The sequence below is a fragment of the Pelophylax lessonae genome (assembly GCF_965119305.1).
Source record: "Pelophylax lessonae genome assembly, chromosome: 2".
NCBI classification, from domain to species: Eukaryota; Metazoa; Chordata; class Amphibia; order Anura; family Ranidae; genus Pelophylax; species Pelophylax lessonae.
Genome location: NC_138769.1, coordinates 635730065 through 635751433, shown reverse-complemented (window position 1 = coordinate 635751433; position 21369 = coordinate 635730065). Strand labels below are relative to the sequence as shown.

Sequence of the window (21369 nt, the reverse complement as noted above, 5' to 3'; positions counted from 1 at the left end):
TTGTCACAGCATTCAAATGATACAGCAGGAGCCCATGGCTCCTGCTGCTATCTATCTGCCCTGTGAGGAGGAAAAGAGCTGAGAGAGCGCTGTTCTTGAGCACACAGAAAAGTTAAACTTCATAATATTGCTCTTCACTCCTTCCCCCAGGGAGGGATGGAGCTGCTGGGCCAGCACAGACAGTAGATAGACTATGATGTAACCGAAGGGGAGGGGGAACTGTGGCTGAGCTGGGGAACTGACGCTTCCTGGAGGCATCAAGTTCCCCTGCAAGGCACATTACAGGTGAATAAAATTATTTTATGAAAATGAAAAATGCTGCAAGTAAACATATAACGTACTTAATTTTTTCTTTGCTTTTACCAACATTTTGTAAAGTTGGTAAGAGGGTCTCTTTAATTCTTTTACTTCAGCAATAAACCTCACAGAACCCAAAGCTCCCTCCAGTGGTTAATCTGCAAATTACACTTTTGGGTTAATCATGGAAATTGGACCCTTGCCTAATTACTCTAGTGATACTTACAGTTAAAGAAATTGTAAGTGCATGATAATCAACTAAAGAAAACCTTAAAATTTAAAATAAGCACAATTTATTTTGCCTAGAAATACAACCACTTTCCTGTGCTGCCGGTGCAGAGAGGATGACAGAGAATTCCCTACTAATTTTAATGGTAGGTTTGCTCAAGATGCATTTTCTCAGTAGTATAGTAGTAAGTATAATTTTCTGTGTCAGGTCATACCAAAGCTGATTCATAGAGTACTCTAGAAAGCGGGTAAGGGAGGGGGGAACATTGAAGTGGAAGAAATGCCTAACACTATCTATTCTTAAGGCTACATTCACACCTGAGCGTAGCGTTTTTGCGCGTTTTTTACCGCGATTTTACAGCGATTTACAGGCATTTTTACAGGCGTTTTTTGTGCAGGCGTTTTTAGATTGAATGGAGACCAATGGAAAACGCCTGTAATCTGCCCAAAAAGAAGCTCATGTACTTTTATGAGCGTTGGGCATTTTGCTCACAGCGTCAAAACGCTCAGATGTGAACAGGGGCCATTGAAATGAATAGGATTTGTCTTGTTGGGCGTTTTGAGACCTGATCCTAGAGCAGAAAAACTCCCCAAAAACGCCCCAAAACGCCTAGATGTGAACGGAGCCTAAAAAATGTCCGTTCCCTACCTATCCTGCCTAATCTGTATAAAAAAAATTTAAAAAAATAAAATTCTATACTCAACAATTTTTTTAACCCGCTCCGGTCTGGTCACCTGGCTCCCCTGTGTCAGTAAGCAGCTGCTGCAGGGGGGAGGAGGGGATGCTGACAACAGCTGGACTGTGGGAACCCATCGATGACATCACAGCCCCCAGAATACCCAGCCATTGTTGAGCATGCTGAGCCAGAGCTGCAGGATCATGTGAATAGACCAGAGTGGGTTAAAATAGGTAAGTACACAGATCTTTTTTTTTACAGGTTAGGCAGGATAGGTTGGAGAAGAGGGAGAGGGAACATTTTTTTTAAATAGCTTTAGTTAGGATTTTCTTTCACTTTAATCATTATTGTACGTTAATGCATTAAGACTGCCAAAGGCGTTTGGTTTGTGTGAATGTTCTGTACGTAATCTAACATTGAAGAAGGATTAGATGGTTTACAGGTAAGTGGTATTTCCTGCGCTCAGCCACTTTGGAGAATCAGAGTTAACAAAAGGACCACCCAAGTTGTACAATTCCTTATCAGGTTGAGAAAGGTATGTAGTACTTACCCACAGAATTTTTCCTGTTGCAGTAAAATCGATTTTCATAAACAGCTTTTCAATCTGCACGTCATTCTGAAATAGAAATAGTTCAATTTATATACATTGAAAAAATACCAGTATTTCTTAACTAGATGTCAAGTCTTACATCGCTCTACACAACTATTTTCCCACGCTTACTCTCTGTTTGATGCCTGGAAAGGGGAGCAAATTGTAAAAAATATGCAGCAGGGGATTATGGGGAAAAAACGGGTGAAGTGGAAGTATGGTCAAAATAAAATAAAAATTGCATGTATAATGCAGTCTGTCAATAGCATTAGGGCTAGGTTCACACTGCTGAGATTTTGATCCCACTTTTAGTGCGATTATGTAGTACTACTTGGATGCAACTTTGATAAGGTTTGTATTAGTGATCGATTGATATAATTTTTTTAATGCCGATACCGATATTTTGGTCATTGGATATCGGTATCGGACGATTTCAGCCAATATTTTCGGACATGTAAAACATTTTATTTTTTTATTTTTCACAGGTACTCCTTGTGGAAGGATCTGGGGGTCTAAAAGACCCCAAACCCCTCCTCGGCACTGAAAAGCATTCAAAACGCCACGTTTGGCTGTTTTGAATGCTGTCAGTTTTTTTAATTTGGTGCCGAGTACCCGGAAGTGATGTCATGATGTTTTTACTTGGAGACCGATCAGAGCCGAATGTGGCTTTGATCGGGTCTTCGGCGGCCGTGCAGGTAGGATGCCCGGGTCTACCGGTGGGAAGGGAGACCCGGGCGAGCCGCGGAAGGCGGCAGAGGGGGGGGGGACGTCCACTCCTGCTCCTTGTAATCACAGTCGAGCGGCTTCTCAGCCGCATCGGTTGTCATTACAAGACGGCTGACCGTCGGCTATGGACGCCGGTACCGGGGTGATGCCTCTAGCTGCAGGCATCACTCCAGTACAGCACTTTCCCGAAATATCGGCAATATCGGTAACCTCAGGGGCTGATTCCGATATATCGGGAAAGTGCATATCGGCCCCTGACATATCGGTGGTGCCGATAATCAGTCAAAGCCTAGTTTGTATACTTGTATATGGGGCTAAATTCATACTGGAATCACACCAAAGTAGTACAGGAAACGTTTCCAAAATCGATCCGTGCTGAGTTAAATTGATGTGAATGGGCACCATTGAAAACAACATGATTTCCCTTATCATGCAATTCTGTGTGACTCAAGTCGCATCTGAAATCGCACTAGTGTGAACCAAACCATAGACAGCAGTTTTTTTTTTTTTTTTTTATTCTGAGGCTCCTCTGTAAGATAGTTTATTACCTGCCAGCAGACTAGAGTCATATTTTTTCCACAGAACAAGCTGTCCAGCAAAAGCGGCAGTTAGAGGAACTGGGGCGAGCCATATAACACTGCTACAGCTGATTATAGCGGTAAATATTTATTTACATGGTTTTAAGCCTTTTTGTCAAAAGAAAAAAAACATTTGCTGTATGTTCTTAAAAGTGTTAGCTGGAGTTGTGCTTTAATGTGTTTGTCACTTACCTAAAACCCAATTGAACCCTGTAAGGCTAGGTCCGCGACTTGTGCATGTCTGGAACACACACAAAATCGGGCGCTTTCCTGACACGCACAGAAACGTGCCGTGCTTTAGCAGACAGACAGCGGTGTCGTTAATTGTTAATGGCACCCCCACACATCTGCTAATGTGCGCATTTTGGAATACTCCAAACCACATGGTACCACAACACTATGTTGTTTGGTGCAGCACAATATTGGAAAAGGGTGAGGGACTTTTTTTTCATGTTTTTCAAGGGTAGGGCACCTACTGAAATGAAAATCGTGCCCTAAATGCAACATGCAAACGTATGCTAATGTGTACATGCTGTCACAACTGTATGGTGCAGACCTAACCTTAGGCTTCTTTCACCTGGGCCTAGCTGCTGACTTGCAATCCAATGTGGATCGCACTGTGAACAGTGGCTGGCCTGCGGTTAGCAGGCATTTGGCAGAGAATATGCTGCCTCCCACACACCTGTTTGAAGAATGATTTCACACTGAAATCGCTCTTCTCTGCATCACAACTGGGTTCATTGGACATGGTTGCAGCAAGGCCCCATTCAGCTCTATGGGGTGCAGTGCCAGGTGTAGCCGTCCTGTTCAATGCAACATGCTCTATGTTTGTGTATGGGGCTGTCCGGAGTCCATTGGTTTTGACAGACAGCTGAGTAGAGGTAAAAATGTGTCTTAACCTCCTGCCTTTGCAGCTTGACAATGCCAATGTGAAAGGGGCAATATTGTATAACTGTATTAGAGTCAGATTGTTTATACTGTAATGTGTATGTCTTTTTTTACTTTTATTTATCAGCTAGATGCTGCAGCAATGTTTAAAAACCCAAAGATTTGCTTGGGTCAAATACTTTTCTAATTTTCTAAATCAATTTACATATTTATTATACATTCACATCAGTCCCTGCCCTTAAGGAGCTTACAATCTAAAGTACCTAACTGACATTTATACACACATATACTAGGGCCAATTTACACAGGAGCCAATTAACCTACCAGCATGTCTTTGGAACGTGGGAGGAAACTGGAGTACCTGGAGAAAACCCACACAGGTAGGTAGTCACTGTGCTGCCCATTAGAAAATGTACCACATTTTGGACAATGGATGGAACCACTGTTCACAGTGCGATCCACCTTGGATTGCAAGTCAGCAGCTAGGCCCAGGTGAAAGAAGCTTAAGGTTAGGTCGGCACCATGACAATCATAGTAAATGGTCACATTTGAGACAATATGGGGAAGATTGTGCAGCCTGGACGAATCTACATACATTGCTTCATGATCAGTGCTGTTGATTAGAGCAGTTTTCAGAGTTGTAGAGCTGGGCTGATGCTTGTGTGTAAAAACAGCATTTTGACTTCCCCAATGCTGCCAGCACATGGTTTTTTAATACTGCAGCAATTAGAATTTTTAATACTGGAGTTACAGCCTATATGTATGTAGCACCCTTCTAGGTGGGTGCTAGGAAAAGCATATATGTGGCCCTGTCTGCTTATCAGGGGGGCCTGATTCAGTCAGTTAGGCTGTCATGTGTTTCCAGGTGTGGTCTGTTGAGTCTGGGAAGTCTCCCCACTGTATCCAATGAGGGCTCTTATTGGACAGTGGAGGAAACCTGGCCAATGGCGCACCAGGGCTTATAGCTGTCTCAGTGGGTGGAGTTTGCCGCAATGCACCCTGGGATTGGATATAAGTCTGAGGGGAGCATGTGACAGGGGGTCTTTGGTGGGAAGCAGAGTCCCAGGAGGAGGCTGATGGCTGTCTCTCCTCCTGTTAGAGCAACAAGTGAGGGTGTCCTGGGCAGTCGGCCTAGAGGACCGGAGGTTAAGCTGGGCTGCAGGAAGTGATCCATAGTGTTGCTGACCGAGTGGAGCTGCTGGGCAGAAGTTTCCAGGAAAAACAGTGTTGTGAGTACTCGAAACTGCCCAGGGGTCTGCCTAAGATAGGGGGCTACTCCAGAAGGTCAAAGGGATCCGGGATATTTTGGGTCATTGTCATGCTGGAAGACCCATCCATGACCCATCTCCAGTGTTCTGGCTAAGAGGGTTTTCATCCAATATTTTACAATACATGGCCCCATCCTTTGGACCCCTCAATGCAGCAAAGTCGATCTTTACCTTTAGTAGAGAAACAGCCCCAAAGCATAATGTTTCCACTTCCCTGCTTGACTGTAGCGATAGTGTTCTTAGGGTAATAGTCAGCATTTTTCTTCCTCCAAACACGGCGAGTCCCCCTCCTCAAGAAGACACATGTACACTCATGCCAATGAACATCTAAATGATTGGGAGAATGTGCTGTGGTCAGATGAGACCAAAATTAAGGTCTTTCGCATTACCTTGACTGGCTGTGTTTGGAGGAAGAAAAATGCTGACTATGAGCCTAAGAACACTATCTCTACAGTCAAGCACAGAGGAAACATTGTGCTTTGGGGCTGTTTCTCTGCTAAAGGTACAGGCCGACTTTCTGCATTGAGAGGCCAATGGATGGGGCCATGTGTTGTAAAATATTGCATGAGAACCTTCTTCCCTCAGCCATAACACTGAAGATTGGTCATGGATAGATCTTCCAGCATGACAATGCCCGAAAACATACCACCAAGGCAACAAAGGAGTGGCTCAAAAAGAAGCACATTAACCACTTAAGCCCCGGAGGATTTGGCTGCTAAAGGACCAGGGGTTTTTTTGCGATTTTTTACTGCGTGACTTTAACGGACAATTGCGCGGTCGTGCGACGCTGTACCTAAACGAATTTGACGTCCTTTTTTTCCCACAAACAGAGCTTTCTTTTGGTGGTATTTGATCACCTGTGCGATTTTTTGATCACGCGCTATAAACAAAAAAAGAGCGTAAATTTTGCAAAAATAACAATATTTTTCACATTTTTTTATATGAAATTCCCCAAAAAAAAAAGTAAAAATCAAAATTTTTTAACATTTTTCGGCCAATTTGTTTTATGCTACCTATGTTTGGTAAAAAAAATCGCAAAAAGCGTATTTTGATTGGTTTGCGCAAAAGTTATCGCGTTTACTAACAAAGAGAAAGATTTTTGTCATTTTTGGTGTTTTTTTTTTAACGCGTAATGGCGGCGATCTGCGATTTTTTTTTCGGTACTGCGACATTGCGGCGGACAGATCGGACCCTTGACTGACATTTTTGACACTTTTGGGGTTACCAGTGACATTACTGCAGTAATCAGTGCTATACATATGCACTGTTACTGCAAAAATGACACTGGCAGGGAAGGGGTTAACTTTATTGGGAAGGGAGGGGTTAAGTGTGTCCTAGGGGCGTGCTTTCTACTGTGTAGGGACATTGCTATTGGTGTAAAAGCAAAGATCAACCGTTCTACATAGTAGAACGGTCAGATCTTTACTTTTACACAGGGAGAACTGACAGGCAGCTTGTTTACACAAGCTGCTCTGTCTTTCTCCCTTCACAGGAGCGATCGTAGTGTGGCCGGCGGACATCGAGTCCGCCGGTCACACGCACTGACTTGCCTGTGAACGAGCCGCGGCGGGCGCGCGCCTCGGCGGGCGCGCGCCCGCTCGCTATAGGCTCGCAAGTCAGTGACAGGCGAGTGACGTACCGATACGTCACTCTGCCTGGCCGGGGCTGACCGCCGCAGTATATAGTCGTGCGGCGGTCGGCAACCGGTTAAGGTCATGGAGTGGCCTAGGTAGTCCCCAGACCTTAATCCTTCAGAAAAGTTATGGAGGGAGATGAAACTTCGAGTTGCCAAGTAACAGATAAGAAACATTAAGGATTTAGAGAAGATCTGTAAAGAAGAGTGGACAAAAATCCCTCCTGAGGAGTGTGCAAACCTGGTAACCAACTAAAAGAAACGTCTTAGTTCTGTGCTTGCCAACAAGGGTTTCTCCACCAAGTACTAAATCATGTTTTGCTTGGGGATCAAACAATTATTTCACTCACTGAATGTCAGCTTAATTTATAGCATTTGTTTTATGTGTTTTTGTGTGGATCTTTGGTTGATATGGGGGGCCGGATTTAAAGAAACTGCAGCTTCAAACATCTATGACGTGTTTCAGTTTCGCCGCGTTCAAATCAATTAACTGGCGCTGCGGCGAATTGGCGAGTAAAACAGCAATAATGAATTCCGCCGTCAGCGGGATTCACTTACGATCGCGGCTTCGCCAATTCGCAAACTTATGTCTTCCTGCTTATAGCAGTTTCACATAGCGATGTGGGCTAGTGGATTAGTGCACACATCACATGTCTGTAATTCATCTCCCTCTGCTGTAGGTTCGAGGCTTACCATCTCCACCTACTTTTTTTATTTTCTTTTTTTGTTTATATTGCTAAAATGGAACGGATTACATCATATATATTGCTAAATAATGTTACACTCAGAAGCGCTTGCAAGCTTACACCATTTTAAGTGTTTTTTTGATCTTGTCTGTGTGTCGAATCGATCTTATGAAGGAAAGTACCAAAGGCAAGTGACCAAACCCCTACCCTACTTCAGGGCAAGATGAAACCTCACAATTTTACCATGGTCTTCTTCCCACATTCCATACAATGTTTAGTTCTTTAGCTATATGTGCTTTTTAGCCTTAACACACTCCCTTTTTTCCACCATACAGCTTTATTCTGCACAATAGCTAAGTGCTTTGCAACTTCACTGCAGTTCACAACGTCATGGGTTCAAATCACATCACTACACTTGGGATCTCTTTTCACTCTCATTTTTTTAAACAGTTTTTTTAAACTATCTTGAATTTGGGGGGGGAGGGGGGTGTCCTACCCAAATTTCAAGCACATCAATGGAAACAACACAATTTTGATTTTATGAGTGTGGTCCTAGTTTTATCGAGATGCAATTCTTTACATATTTACCATGGTTCTTACAATTTCTTGACCAATAAACATAGGTGTCTGATATTGGACTCTCTCCATATTTCAACAACACAGGCCCTCATAGTCCAACACTACATTTGCCTCACACCTCAACACAACACTGTCACATCCCTACTCTACATTACAACCCCTCACATCACCAGTACAAGCAGCATGCAAAGTGCAAAACTCCGGCCTTGGCAGCTTAATGGGCCATACACTAACAATTTGTCTAGACTTTTTCCTGTAGACTTAACCAAACCATATAATAGAAGCTCAAACCTCAACACTTTCAATTTGGATGCAATCAGGCAGGCCCTTGCACTACATAGAAAATGTCAATCGGAAGGATAAAGTCTTCTCTAAATCTTACAGTGTGGATGGCCCTTTTGTCTGTAGGCACCCACACAAAACAAAAAAACACATGTTCAATTCTAATGTATTTATTTATTTGAGAATGACAGCAGAAGGAGGGATGCAGCAAAAGAATATTGTCACTCTCCAGTCCGTGTGCCTTTACAGCGCCAGACCACGATCTTTGCTCCATGGCTACGGGATTCTGATGTCTTCCACAACTTCCGGCAGAGTTCAGAATCCATTCTGCACCTCTACCAGCTCATAGGGGACAGGCATGGCAAGGTTGCTGGGCAGCTTCCAAGCCACTTTCGAAGTTCCAGGGTGTTCATGTTGGTCATTGGCCATGTGCCTTACCAAATATCCACTGACCACAAAAGAAAATGAGTGGAGTCCATCAAGGTGGGTTTCTACCACCTACACCCGCAAGCAGTACCACTCCTGGAAAAATAAAACAAAGGATAAGACATTTCATTATGAAAATCACATCTTAATGCCTGTTTGCTTCATTCTGAACTTCATTTAATTTCGACATCACGAGTGAAATAACACATTTTATGCCAACTTACACAAACCAGAAATCATTAATGTAAACATTTGAATACACACCTGTGACGCCAGACAGCCCATCACCACAGGCTTCCCATGGTACGTGCCATGATTCCAAGATGTTGATGTTCTGGAAAATTACAACACCATAAGATACCAAGCAGCCGTTCATGTTATCAATAACTACACAGGTGGCATAGACACAAATAAACACCTGCCAGCTCTTCTCAGCCCTTTACACTATTCACAATACCAACATGTTTATGGTTAGAGGTGCATGTTTTTGCTCAAGTAACACAATTTTACCAATGTTGACTACACTTTATCTACAATGGCAAGTGTCATTGGCAGATGATAATCACCCTCTGTCTCCCTGTGAGTGGCACCTCTGCTAACTAGCTAATTAATACACATGCCCTATCTTGACCGGTTACAGTACTTACATGTAAAGTGGCTAGCAACCAGGGTATTCCGGGTGGCCATACCGGCAGCGGTGCTCCGCCGCCTGGGGGCCGCCGGCTGACGGACCTCTGGCTCCCTCTCCTCCGTCAGCTCCCAAGAATCATCCCGGGCAACGCACATGTTGTGCAACACGCAGCACGCCAGGATGATCTTGGAAGCCTTTGTAGGAGAGTACAGGAGTTCACCCCCAGGCCGGGCCAAGCAGAGAAACCGGGACTTGAGAAGACCTATGGTCAACTCAATGATACTCCGGCTTCTCCGCAAGGCCCTGTTGTAATTCCTCTCTGCTGGGCCCTGGGGGTACCTGATTGGAGCCATCAGCCACGTCAGCTGCGGGTAACCAGCATCCCCTGAAAAATAAGAAAAATATACATTAGTTATTCATATCATGTGACTTTAGATGACTCCTCAAAATGGGAGACAATTAGGCATTTTACTAAACAACCTGCTCGTCTGTTTGCAAAAAATCATATGAAACATCTCAACTCTGTCTAACTGCCTAAATCACTAATACAAATGGGAAAAAGGACACACAAAGTGGTGGGTTTCTCTTGCAAGTTACAACTTGGCCCCTATTCTGTTCCTATTACATTAGCCTAGGTCTTACTTCTGGAATATATCTGCAACTAGAGTGAGGAAACCAATATTGACTCACTTATGCAAAGTACTTTGGGGATATGGCAATACCATTGGAATCATTTGTAGGTTTTCTTTGGGTGGCTAGAGGACACCATTTACACATTGGTTAACCACCTTCATTGGACTCAAAGACAACTTTGCAAATCTTTCTTTTGTGAGCTGCTAAGCTGCTGATCTGGTTGTGTGTGAACAGCCTGACAACTAATAACACATCCATTTTAGGTAGGCTTTGCTTAAATCAGGGTGTACACCGATGTAGCTTATTCCTATGTCTATGTAATCTTACAGTTTATGTTGTTAAGACAAAATACTTTACCAATAAGCCACCCTTCGGGCATTTGTCCACTTTCAAACACCTCGTACAGAGTACTTGTTCTTAACATACTGGAATCATGGCACGACCCTGGGTGACCAGTGTTGACACTCATGATGCGCTGTTTGGCGTCACACACTAATTGGACGTTCACAGAGTGGTACTGCTTGCGGTTCCGGTATTCACTTTCGTGGCTCCTTGGGGGCCTAATGGCTATGTGGGTGCCATCGATTGCCCCTAGGATTTGCGGCATGTGTGCCCGCCGGTAGAAACCCAACTTGACTTCATTCCACTCATTTTCATTCTGTGGCCAGTGGATAAAATTGGGCACTATATCCACTATGGCATTAATGACCAACATGAACACCCTTGAAACTGTGGGCTGGCTAATGCCCATGATACTTCCCGAAGTGGCTTGGAAGCTGCCACGCCCTAAAATATACAAAGTGGCCAGCAATCTGGCCATGCCGGGCACCGCATGGCCGCGCTGTGTGTCCGGGTCAATTTTCTCTGCTATGAGCTGGTAGAGGTGTAGAATAGTTCCTCGCTCGAGCCGGAACTTCCTCCTGACATCAGAATCCCGCAGCTTGTCCAAATAGATCCTTGGAGCAAAAATGCGTGGCTGGCGAGGTAAGGGCACACGGACTGGAGGTGCTGCTGCTGAAGGTGCTGCTGCTGCTGCTGCTGCAGCTTCCCCACCTTCTGCTGCCTCCTGTGCCAGGGCCTCCTCAAACAAGGCACCAATAAATGCCAGCATTGCACCATCTAATGCGTCTGGGATATCGTCCTCCATTTTGAACGCGCAAATTCGCGAATGCGCAGATATATATAGAAACGGCCGCTAATTATCACACCTGTGAGCCAGCTATAAAAGGAGCACATGGCCAATATGGCTGCTGGATGTTATAGATCGATGTTTCTTATGTGCTAGCAAGACCCTGTGACCCACAACCTACATTATCTGGAGGTAAGACAATTGTATCTCTCTCTCCCAAAAAAAAGGAAGGAGACAATTTGTACTTATCTTGGGTGTGCTTAAGTTGTCTATGGTGAATCCCCTCCAACCCACAATAGCTTGGGAACCCCTCAAGTGTCTTTTAATCATTGGCAGTTGGCCCCATGTGCATGTGGTTTGGACATGTGTTTTCTCATGTTTGTTAAAGGTGTGCAGTCTAGATTTGGCATCTAAACCTGCCCCCTTACCTTCCCAGCTTCCAAAGACACCATTTTTGCTTTCCTGATAACTGTAATTTATTATGTGCACGTATGTAGGTCATGCGATTTCTCATGTATGTTTAATGTTTGCAGCCTCCTTTTGCCTATAAAGGATTACACCACCACCACCACCACCACCACCACTGTGTTTGTGACATTAGGTAAGTGTTTGGAGGGCCTCGTGTGATTTGTACCCCTATGCGTTTTCTTATGTGTTTTTTTTTTTACATTTCTTTGCAGCCTCTTCTGCTCTTTAACACCACCACCACCACCACCACCACCACTGTGTTTGTGCCATTAGGTAAGTGTTTGGAGGGCCTCGTGTGATTTGTACCCCTATGAGTTTTCTTATGTGTATTTTTTGTACATTTCTTTGCAGCCTCTTCTGCTCTTTGCCACCACCACCACCACCACCACCACCACCACTGTGTTTGTGCCATTAGGTAAGTGTTTGGAGGGCCTCGTGTGATTTGTACCCCTATGAGTTTTCTTATGTGTTTTTTTTTTACATTTCTTTGCAGCCTCTTCTGCTCTTTGCCACCACCACCACCACCACCACCACTACTGTGTTTGTGCCATTAGGTAAGTGTTTGGAGGGCCTCGTGTGATTTGTACCCCTATGAGTTTTCTTATGTGTTTTTTTTTTACATTTCTTTGCAGCCTCTTCTGCTCTTTGCCACCACCACCACCACCACCACCACTACTGTGTTTGTGCCATTAGGTAAGTGTTTGGAGGGCCTCGTGTGATTTGTACCCCTATGCGTTTTCTTATGTGTTTTTTTTTTACATTTCTTTGCAGCCTCTTCTGCTCTTTGCCACCACCACCACCACCACCACCACTACTGTGTTTGTGCCATTAGGTAAGTGTTTGGAGGGCCTCGTGTGATTTGTACCCCTATGCGTTTTCTTATGTGTTTTTTTTTTACATTTCTTTGCAGCCTCTTCTGCTCTTTAACACCACCACCACCACCACCACCACTACTGTGTTTGTGCCATTAGGTAAGTGTTTGGAGGGCCTCGTGTGATTTGTACCCCTATGCGTTTTCTTATGTGTTTTTTTTTTACATTTCTTTGCAGCCTCTTCTGCTCTTTAACACCACCACCACCACCACCACCACCACCACCACCACCACCACCACCACTGTGTTTGTGCCATTAGGTAAGTGTTTGGAGGGCCTCGTGTGATTTGTACCCCTATGCGTTTTCTTATGTGTTTTTTTTGTACATTTCTTTGCAACCTCTTCTGCTTTTTTTGCCACCACCACCACCACCACCGTGTTTGTGCCATTAGGTAAGTGTTTGGAGGGCCTCGTGTGATTTGTACCCATATGCGTTTTCTTATGTGTTTTTTTTTTTTCCTTTTCTTTGCAGCCTCTTCTGCTCTTTGCCCACTACTACCACCACCACCACGACCAAGTCTGTTTGTGCCATTAGGTAAGTGTGTTCTGTAACTGTTCACTAATTATACTGTATATGAAGAGCAATCTGCAAATCCTGTTTTTTCTGTTTTCTCTTTTGTCATTTCAGATTTAGGAGTTTGGGGCTCTTTGCTGCTGCTGGACAGCCAGATTCTCTGCCCACCTCGTGCTCCCATGGCCCCACCCACTGGAAGGATGAGAAGGGCCAGGGGGGCCAGGGGGGCCAGGGGGGCCAGGGGGGCCAGGGGGGGCAGGGGGGGCAGGGTGGGCAGATCGTCTGGCTCTGGTGTGAGGGAGGCTCCAGCTGTATCCATGAGGGAGTCCACCATCCCCATCCCGGAGGAGGAAGCCGGGGGAGGTGTTAACACACCAAGTGGACAAGCTGGCTCTTCTGACAGTAGTCCTGGAGAGGGTCCGTCCACCAGAGTCAGCTTGTCCACATTAACCCGGCTTCCCCGTTTCACCCACAATCAGTGCTGTGCCCTGGTCCACGCCTATATGGCCAGATATCAGGCGATACATGGGACCAGGGCCGCGTCTTACTCAGTAACAGAGAAGAACAGATTGTGGGATGAAATCCGGGATGCTGTAAATGCACTGGGTGAAGCACCTCGCCACCGTGACAGTGTGCGGAAGAAGGTCAACGACATCTGTGGGTCCGTTCGGAAGAAGCTAATTGCATGGGCTGCGGAGGGTCTTTATGACCGTCAAGGTCGGCTGGATGAACGTGCACGAAGTTCTCTCTGGGATTATCAATTACCTTTCTTGAACATCATAGGACCCGATACCATCTTTACCAGAGAGGACTTAGATTCGGATGCTTTGCACCGAGGTAGGATATTATCTTGGATGTCAATTGTGTGAGTTGTTTGGAAAAGATTAACTACTATCCTATGTGTGACATTAAGAGAATGTGATACTTGCCCTTCCAATTGTCCTTTTTTTGTTTTCCCCAACCTGCAATTTGTTCATCTGTAGCACGGATCTCAGCCCCTCCACAGCCCATGCAGCTTGGCGAACCAGACGGACTCACAGGTGTTGACATCAGTGCTGACCCTCCTCCTGGTAGGTCCAATATCATACTGTGCCAAACAATGTAGATGTTTTTTTTTGGCCAAGATAGCTCATATTGCTATGTCCTTTACAGAAGATCCGCAGCAGGGAACACACCCAGTGCAGCTAGGCCTGGAGGAAGGTGTTGGTATGTCTAGTCAAATAATGTTTTTTTGAATCTTATTAACCCCATTAACACACATGTTTTTTCTTAGGAAAGAGTGTTGCCTTTTAGATGTTTACCCTGCAAAACACAGTTGACAGCATTAATGGGTGCCGTCATTAGTAGGCAGACCAAGCCTTCTTAACCTTTGGGAGGGTTTAGCAAGTGTCCTATGAGCCCAGGAAAGCACTTTAGAATGTTTGGCCTCAATGCTTCATTCATGAAGCTAGGAGGGCAATCTGGCCATAATCATTACTGACTAAGGTTATGTACTAAACATGTTTTTTTTTTTTTTTTTTAAAAGAACATCAGGCCCCTCTTGACGTTGCAGCTGGAGTTGGATCAGGAGCTGGCGACGATTCTGCATCCAGTGCTGTGGTATGTGATATAAGGGAACAAGGTGCACATGTAACATTTCAATGGTAGCATTGATTTTGGACTAGATGTGGCTTACATTGTGTGTGTTAAATTAGTGCTATGACATTCTGACGATGCACCAGCACAACAAGAGTTCTATCTTGAACATCAGGGAATTATGTTATAATTTGGTGTGCCACTAATGTTCCAAAAACATCCAGGATCTTTAAAGTCCGGCCCGTCTTTGATTTTCCAGGTCCAAATTCATGGGTATCGTTTGGTTGGGTTGTCCTCTAGCCGATTGATGGCAAGATTTTAGACAACATACGTAGATGTATAAAGTCATTGGTGTAGTAACAGATTTACCAAAAGCATAAACAACCTACCACACCAGGGTTAATTGGGAACACCTTCATGTTGAATCTTTTTTGCCTTTGTCATATTAGTCCTACCAATATAATATGTACCCATTATCAGAAGTGTTGCTAGCTTGGATAATCTTACAATGAACAAGTACTCATTAGAAGCACATCAAACTTTTCAACGTTCTGCTTGGGGTGTTAAGTTGTCAAACTAATCTGAAATATTTAGTCATGATGTTTGATAATGATTTGGTCTATTTCTTCTGCTTTCAGGTAGCCTTAGATGCAGAGGGATTGTCACCTACCCAACTTCGTCCATCTATGCTGGATGTAGCCGAGAGGCTGCTTGATGAGTATCAGGTCCAAAATGAGTTAAGGAGGCGTACTCAGCAATCTACTGAGGCAGTACGTCTGCTCGGGCTCATACAGGAATCTGTAGCAACAATGGTACAGGTTCACCAGGATATGTTACAGGTTCAACAGGATATGCGTAACAGCTTGGTAAGTTTAGCAGACCAGCATCAACGGGATCGGCAAAGTGTTGACACTCAGGTGCTGGCCACACGCCAATGCCTGTTTGGATCTGAAGATGCCCCATTGGCAGAGCCCTCCCAAACATCTCACTCACCTGCCACTGCAGGTTGTGGTAGTGGGAGGGTAATGCCAGTGTTGGCCACTTGTCAGGCAGCTGGGGATGGGACAATTCCTCCTGTAGCCACTCCTAGCACTTCACACTCCGTTCGGACTCCCACACCCCTCAATGAGCAATCCTCCTGCACAACCTCAATGCGCACTGGTTCCACAGTACCCCTTCCACCTGACTACATTCCCTCCACACCTTTATCACTTCACTCCTCCCCAGGCCGTTCTTCTTTTTTGTCACCAATGCGACATGTCGTTTGCCCCCGCACCGTGGACCACAACAACCAATCAACCACCACTCCCCACACATCTTCACAACCCTTGCACCACCAGCAGCATCAAATAGCCTTGGAGCAGCAACGATCCCATCTCATGGTAATGGCACACGTTACCCAAATTCTTAGGCTGAGCACAGAGCAGATGGGACTATTGGCACAAGATCTTCAGTCTGGGACATTTCCAGGGTTCAACACCCTGCATCAGCAGCAGCCTCAGACACGGGATCTGATTCTAATGGGCCACTTTACCAGAACTCTAAGGCTAACCCCAGAGCAGATGGGACTATTGGCCCACCATTTGATGGCAGGAACCTTTCCATTGCTCACCACACTGCTTCAGTCACCACCACCACCACCAACTTAATTTCTATTTTTTTTTTTTTTTTGGTTTTGTTAATGATTGTTACATTGGCCAATTTGTGGGGCCATTTTTTTTTTAAATTTGAGGGTGGCACAATATGATTTCTTATAGTGCTTTTTTTGGGGATGAAATAAAATTTTATGCAAAATGATTAGTTTGTGTTTGCTCTTTGGTTTTTTAGGAGTGTTGGTGGCCAAGTAATGGCCCTGGTTAATGTAGGCATTTATACACACGTGCTTCTCGATCTCCAAACATATGATTTCATGTAAATTTAGATAACTCAATGTTCACATAACGACCCAAGAAAAGGTCTCCCTTCAAATGTAGCTTCAAAACAAGTCTCAAGGCTAACATAAACCAAAGCCAACATACTAACAATTACAGACCACACCACTCAAGTAAACAAATACAACACAAAAGACATTCGATGTGTACACCAAAAAGAAAACTTGGGTAATAAAATAAATGTTTTAATAACACATGTGGGTGTCTACCAACTGTAGCGTACAAAAAATATATTACAATATATAATAGAATGAACTAAATTGCCAATGTAACATTTGTGTTGCAAAGAGCAACATACTTAAATTTAATTTAGATAAACATTTTAAACATTTTTTATGTTTTGACATCATTTTTTGGAAGGTTTTCACAAAAACAATTCTTTTTTGTAAACATTTGTGGTTTTGTCGGTTGCCATAAAAACAACAAGGCTTTTTTGTAAACATTTGTGGTTTTGTCCGTTGCCATAAAAACAACAAGGCTTTTTTGTAAACATTTGTGGTTTAGTTTGTTACCAAAAACAACAAGGCTTTTTTGTAAACATTTGTGGTTTTGTCCGTTGCCATAAAAACAACAAGGCTTTTTTGTAAACATTTGTGGTTTTGTCCGTTGCCATAAAAACAACAAGGCTTTTTTGTAAACATTTGTGGTTTTGTCCGTTGCCATAAAAACAACAAGGCTTTTTTGTAAACATTTGTGGTTTTGTCCGTTGCCATAAAAACAACAAGGCTTTTTTGTAAACATTTGTGGTTTAGTTTGTTACCAAAAACAACAAGGCTTTTTTGTAAACATTTGTGGTTTTGTCCGTTGCCATAAAAACAACAAGGCTTTTTTGTAAACATTTGTGGTTTAGTTTGTTACCAAAAACAACAAGGCTTTTTTGTAAACATTTGTGGTTTTGTCCGTTGCCATAAAAACAACAAGGCTTTTTTGTAAACATTTGTGGTTTTGTCCGTTGCCATAAAAACAACAAGGCTTTTTTGTAAACATTTTTGGTTTTGTCCGTTGCCATAAAAACAACAAGGCTTTTTTGTAAACATTTTTTTTTTGGTTGCCAAAAACAAGGCATTTTTTGTTTTTTTTTGGTTTTTTTGGTTCCCAAAAAAAGGGTTTTTTATAAATTTTTATATTTTTTTTGGTTGCCAAAAACAAGGCTTTTTTTGTTTTTTTGTTTTTTTTGGGTCCCCAAAAAAAGGGTTTTTTATAAATTTTTATATTTTTTTTGGTTGCCAAAAACAAGGCTTTTTTTGTTTTTTTGTTTTTTTTGGGTCCCCAAAAAAAGGGTTTTTTATAAATTTTTTTATTTTTTTTGGTTGCCAAAAACAAGGCTTTTTTTGTTTTTTTGTTTTTTTTGGGTCCCCAAAAAAAGGGTTTTTTATAAATTTTTATATTTTTTTTGGTTGCCAAAAACAAGGCTTTTTGTTTTTTTTTTTTTTTTTGGGTCCCAAAAAAAGGGTTTTTTTTTAAACTGTTTTTGATTTTTTTGTTAGATTTTTGTTTATAATGGGCAACAATTACAAATGGGACATTTCTTTGTGTTGCAACGTGCAACATAAGTAAACAAACCACAAAAAAAAAATACTAGGATCTTTTTAAAGGTGTGACATTCCTAACGAATGGCTCCTTAGGGTCTGGATCCACGCCACAAAGGTGTTCCAAATATAGAATTCGGTCTCCGCACCACCTCATATAATCCAGGAGGACCTCGTAGGTGAGGTGGGTGTGCCCTGGGTAGAAAAAAACATGACAATTAGTTTTAGGCAAAATGATCCAAACAAGGATTGTAATTAATGTGCCTCAACAAATATGCTTAGGAGTCTATTGGTTGGCTTTTATCAACACTCTGAAGCAAATATGCTAAATTGCTGTTGTAAACCTTAAACTCAAACTTTCACAGCAAATTGTTCAAAAGGTTACATAAGATGGCTTGGAATGTTAGTAGCAGTTCCACCAAAGCTAAGTAAAATGCTTTTCTGCATGTAAACACAAGCAATCATTTTGAAGAATGTAAGGTGTTTTGGGTTCAATTGGTCAACACGATACATGTGCACACATTTATCTCTATCACCATTGGAATCTGTGGAGCGTTCTCTCTCACTCTTACTGTCTATAGATTGAACCTGACACATAGTAGAGACTCACCCTTAGGAATTTTGAGGGCCAGTTCTGGACGGAGCAGATGTGTCTGCTCCCCTGATCTCCTTTCCGCCATCCCAGCTGTGTTAAGAGAGAAGAAAAAGTTTATCAACAAATGGACTCACGCTAACTGTAGGTTACGCAGTCATGAAAACGCTCTAACACCCACTCATTACCCCTCCACATTTCCCTGAAAGTTTTATTTAGACATTGATATGGTGGTGATGCAGATTTGTACAGTGCAAGCGTCATTCTTCTGGGTGAAGCTTGTAGCGTTAAGGATACGTACTCCCTGCTTTTGTGCTGATTGTGTTTTTCTGATGTTTTTGGTGCCTCAGCCCTGCCTGTTCTAAGTGTTGGAAACATATCATTTTGGGAGGGCTGCGGAAAACTAATCAGGTTAGACTTACACTCTCTAGGTTTTTGGGGACAAGAGAAATAACAATCCTCCTTTTTACATGGCCCCTGTACACACCTCTAGGCACCTCCCTCCTGTTGTTTGACCCCACAGCAGGCAGCTTGCTATGGAGGCACATGAGATGAAGCCAAGCACCCTGTGCCTGTTCAGGCACTAGGCTGTGAGCCAGCCTTGCCCCCCTCCCTTCCATTGGTCTCAATGATTAGGAGTGACAGCATCAGGAGGCAATATTGGCATGCTGTCACCTCAGTTAAGGAGGAGGGGGAGTCTGTTCCAGACAAGTATTAGTGCAAACATTTGGACCGTAAAAAATGGTCCCAGTAAGTCTTAGGGGGAATATGCACACCTATCACTTGGAATACTAATGCATAGAATGCATTCACATAAAGAACCCGCTGCCTTTAGAACAACTTGAAGCCTGAGCGGGGACATACACAGTTAGCATTTCTCCACTTACTAAGTAGACACATTACTGGAAAAGCACACAACTTACCATCATCAGGTTTTTTTGGGGCCCCTGAAGTGGATGGCGTGGCTGGCTCTGGAGAAACTGCACAAAAAGAACACAAATTGTGAACTGGAATGTGGTACATTACCGAGGAAGAGTATTTATGAAAGATTGACAAACACACATTTTCAGTGTTGACTAAATCAGGACATGATTAAATTACAATGTCCCCTAAAAATTTACAAGTACAAAGCACACCATTTCCAATGTAGAGAAACTAACACCAATTTAGAATAGGGTGGCTTGAGATAACTTACAAAAGATAACATGTCCTGTAAAGCTCCCCAAAACCACCTTTCAAACATGAAGGTTAAGCAAGAGTGTTTCATGACCAACCTTCCTGTCACATATAGCAAAACTACACTTGCTTTGACTCCAACTTAGATTATCCTAGATACACATCATCCTAGCACACACAATTCATGTGAGAATCTAATTTTAGGTACTTACAGACTAGTTCAGGGGAGCCTGGAGTGGGGGAGGATGGGGGAGACCCTACATGGGGGGATGGTGTCCCTTCATGGGGGGATGGCGTTGTATCTCCTAGAAACACAAAGACACAAATACAATCCTTGAACAAAAGCTATTTGATAAAGGCACACAGAAAGTAGTCTGGAAACATTGAAGGTAGTAGTTACAGTGGACTGGGTAAGCAGTGGCCCCTCTTCCCCAGTCCTCCACAACAAACATCCTCAATGTCAGCTGCTACAAAACCCCAATGTCAAAATATATATATTACAGCCCTTATATTTACCAGGACACATTGAACACACAAACACATGTAGAATACTTACTTCCCCTTTGAGGAGAGCCCAGGTCCTCATCCGAGTCGGACCAATTGGCCTCTTCTTGGCCAACAGTTTGTTCCTGGCCCGGATCCAGGCGACTCGGCCCTGCCTGAGGCTCCTCTCTTGCTGAAGTTACATCAACCACAAAAGAAAACAAAACAAACAATCATTCCTCCAAGTTCGACCTAATACACAACACACCAGCACATCCACATTACTTACAGGGGGCCTGAGAAGGCTGAGCCGCAACATCCTGATCACTGGTTTCTAAAATAAAAGAAATACATTATATATTATTTATGGACACAAATAGGCAGTAACCTCTCATCATGCTAGCACCATACTCAATGCCCCTACAATTCAGAACATAGAAGTGCACTTACACCAATGAGATGCATTGACCATGTTTTAAAACAGGAGGGCACCATGCAAATTAAGCGGGCGCCTAAGGCCTCGCACCTACAGGGGCCTTGCGGCCAGTGGCGGAGCACCAACATTTCGAAGGGCGCAGTCAGGGAAATCTCCCAAGTAAAAGATTGCTTTCAATCCTCGGATCAAAAAGTTGCAGCAGTGTGCTGCAGTCCCTTCACTGCGTCTGCCAGGTGTCTGTTGTCCGCTGACACTTACTCCTCCTTCTCTGCCTGGGGATTGGCCGTCTGATCATGTTATCCTAAGATGTGGAGGAATCGGTAGGTGTGTACCTGCACCAGTAGGAAGTGACTGGCCGGTCAACTCACTCTGCTATCATCAGTTGTTGCTCTGGGAGGAGAGCTCCGCCCTGGACCCGGAACATACAGGTAACCAGGCCCAGACTTGATATTTTGCAGGCTGGTCATAGATTTGTTGTGTCCACTATGCAAAGTGGTTGAGTAGCCCCAGGGAAGTTGGAAGAGTCTGAAAATGGTTGGTGGAG

At 43.6% G+C, this 21369-nt stretch overlaps 1 protein-coding gene across 1 annotated transcript in view; it reads right to left on the bottom strand.

Moving 5' to 3' along the window:
- The window catches only part of LOC309547281 (cilia- and flagella-associated protein 337-like), a gene marked incomplete at its 5' end in the record, with an annotated part of 246937 nt that overhangs the window by 175814 nt on the left and 49754 nt on the right, over positions 1-21369 (bottom strand). Inside the window, one exon of the mRNA XM_082247111.1 lies at positions 1753-1818. Coding sequence (XP_082103237.1) covers positions 1753-1818 — 66 coding nt within the window. The remainder of the gene's footprint in view (positions 1-1752; positions 1819-21369) is intronic.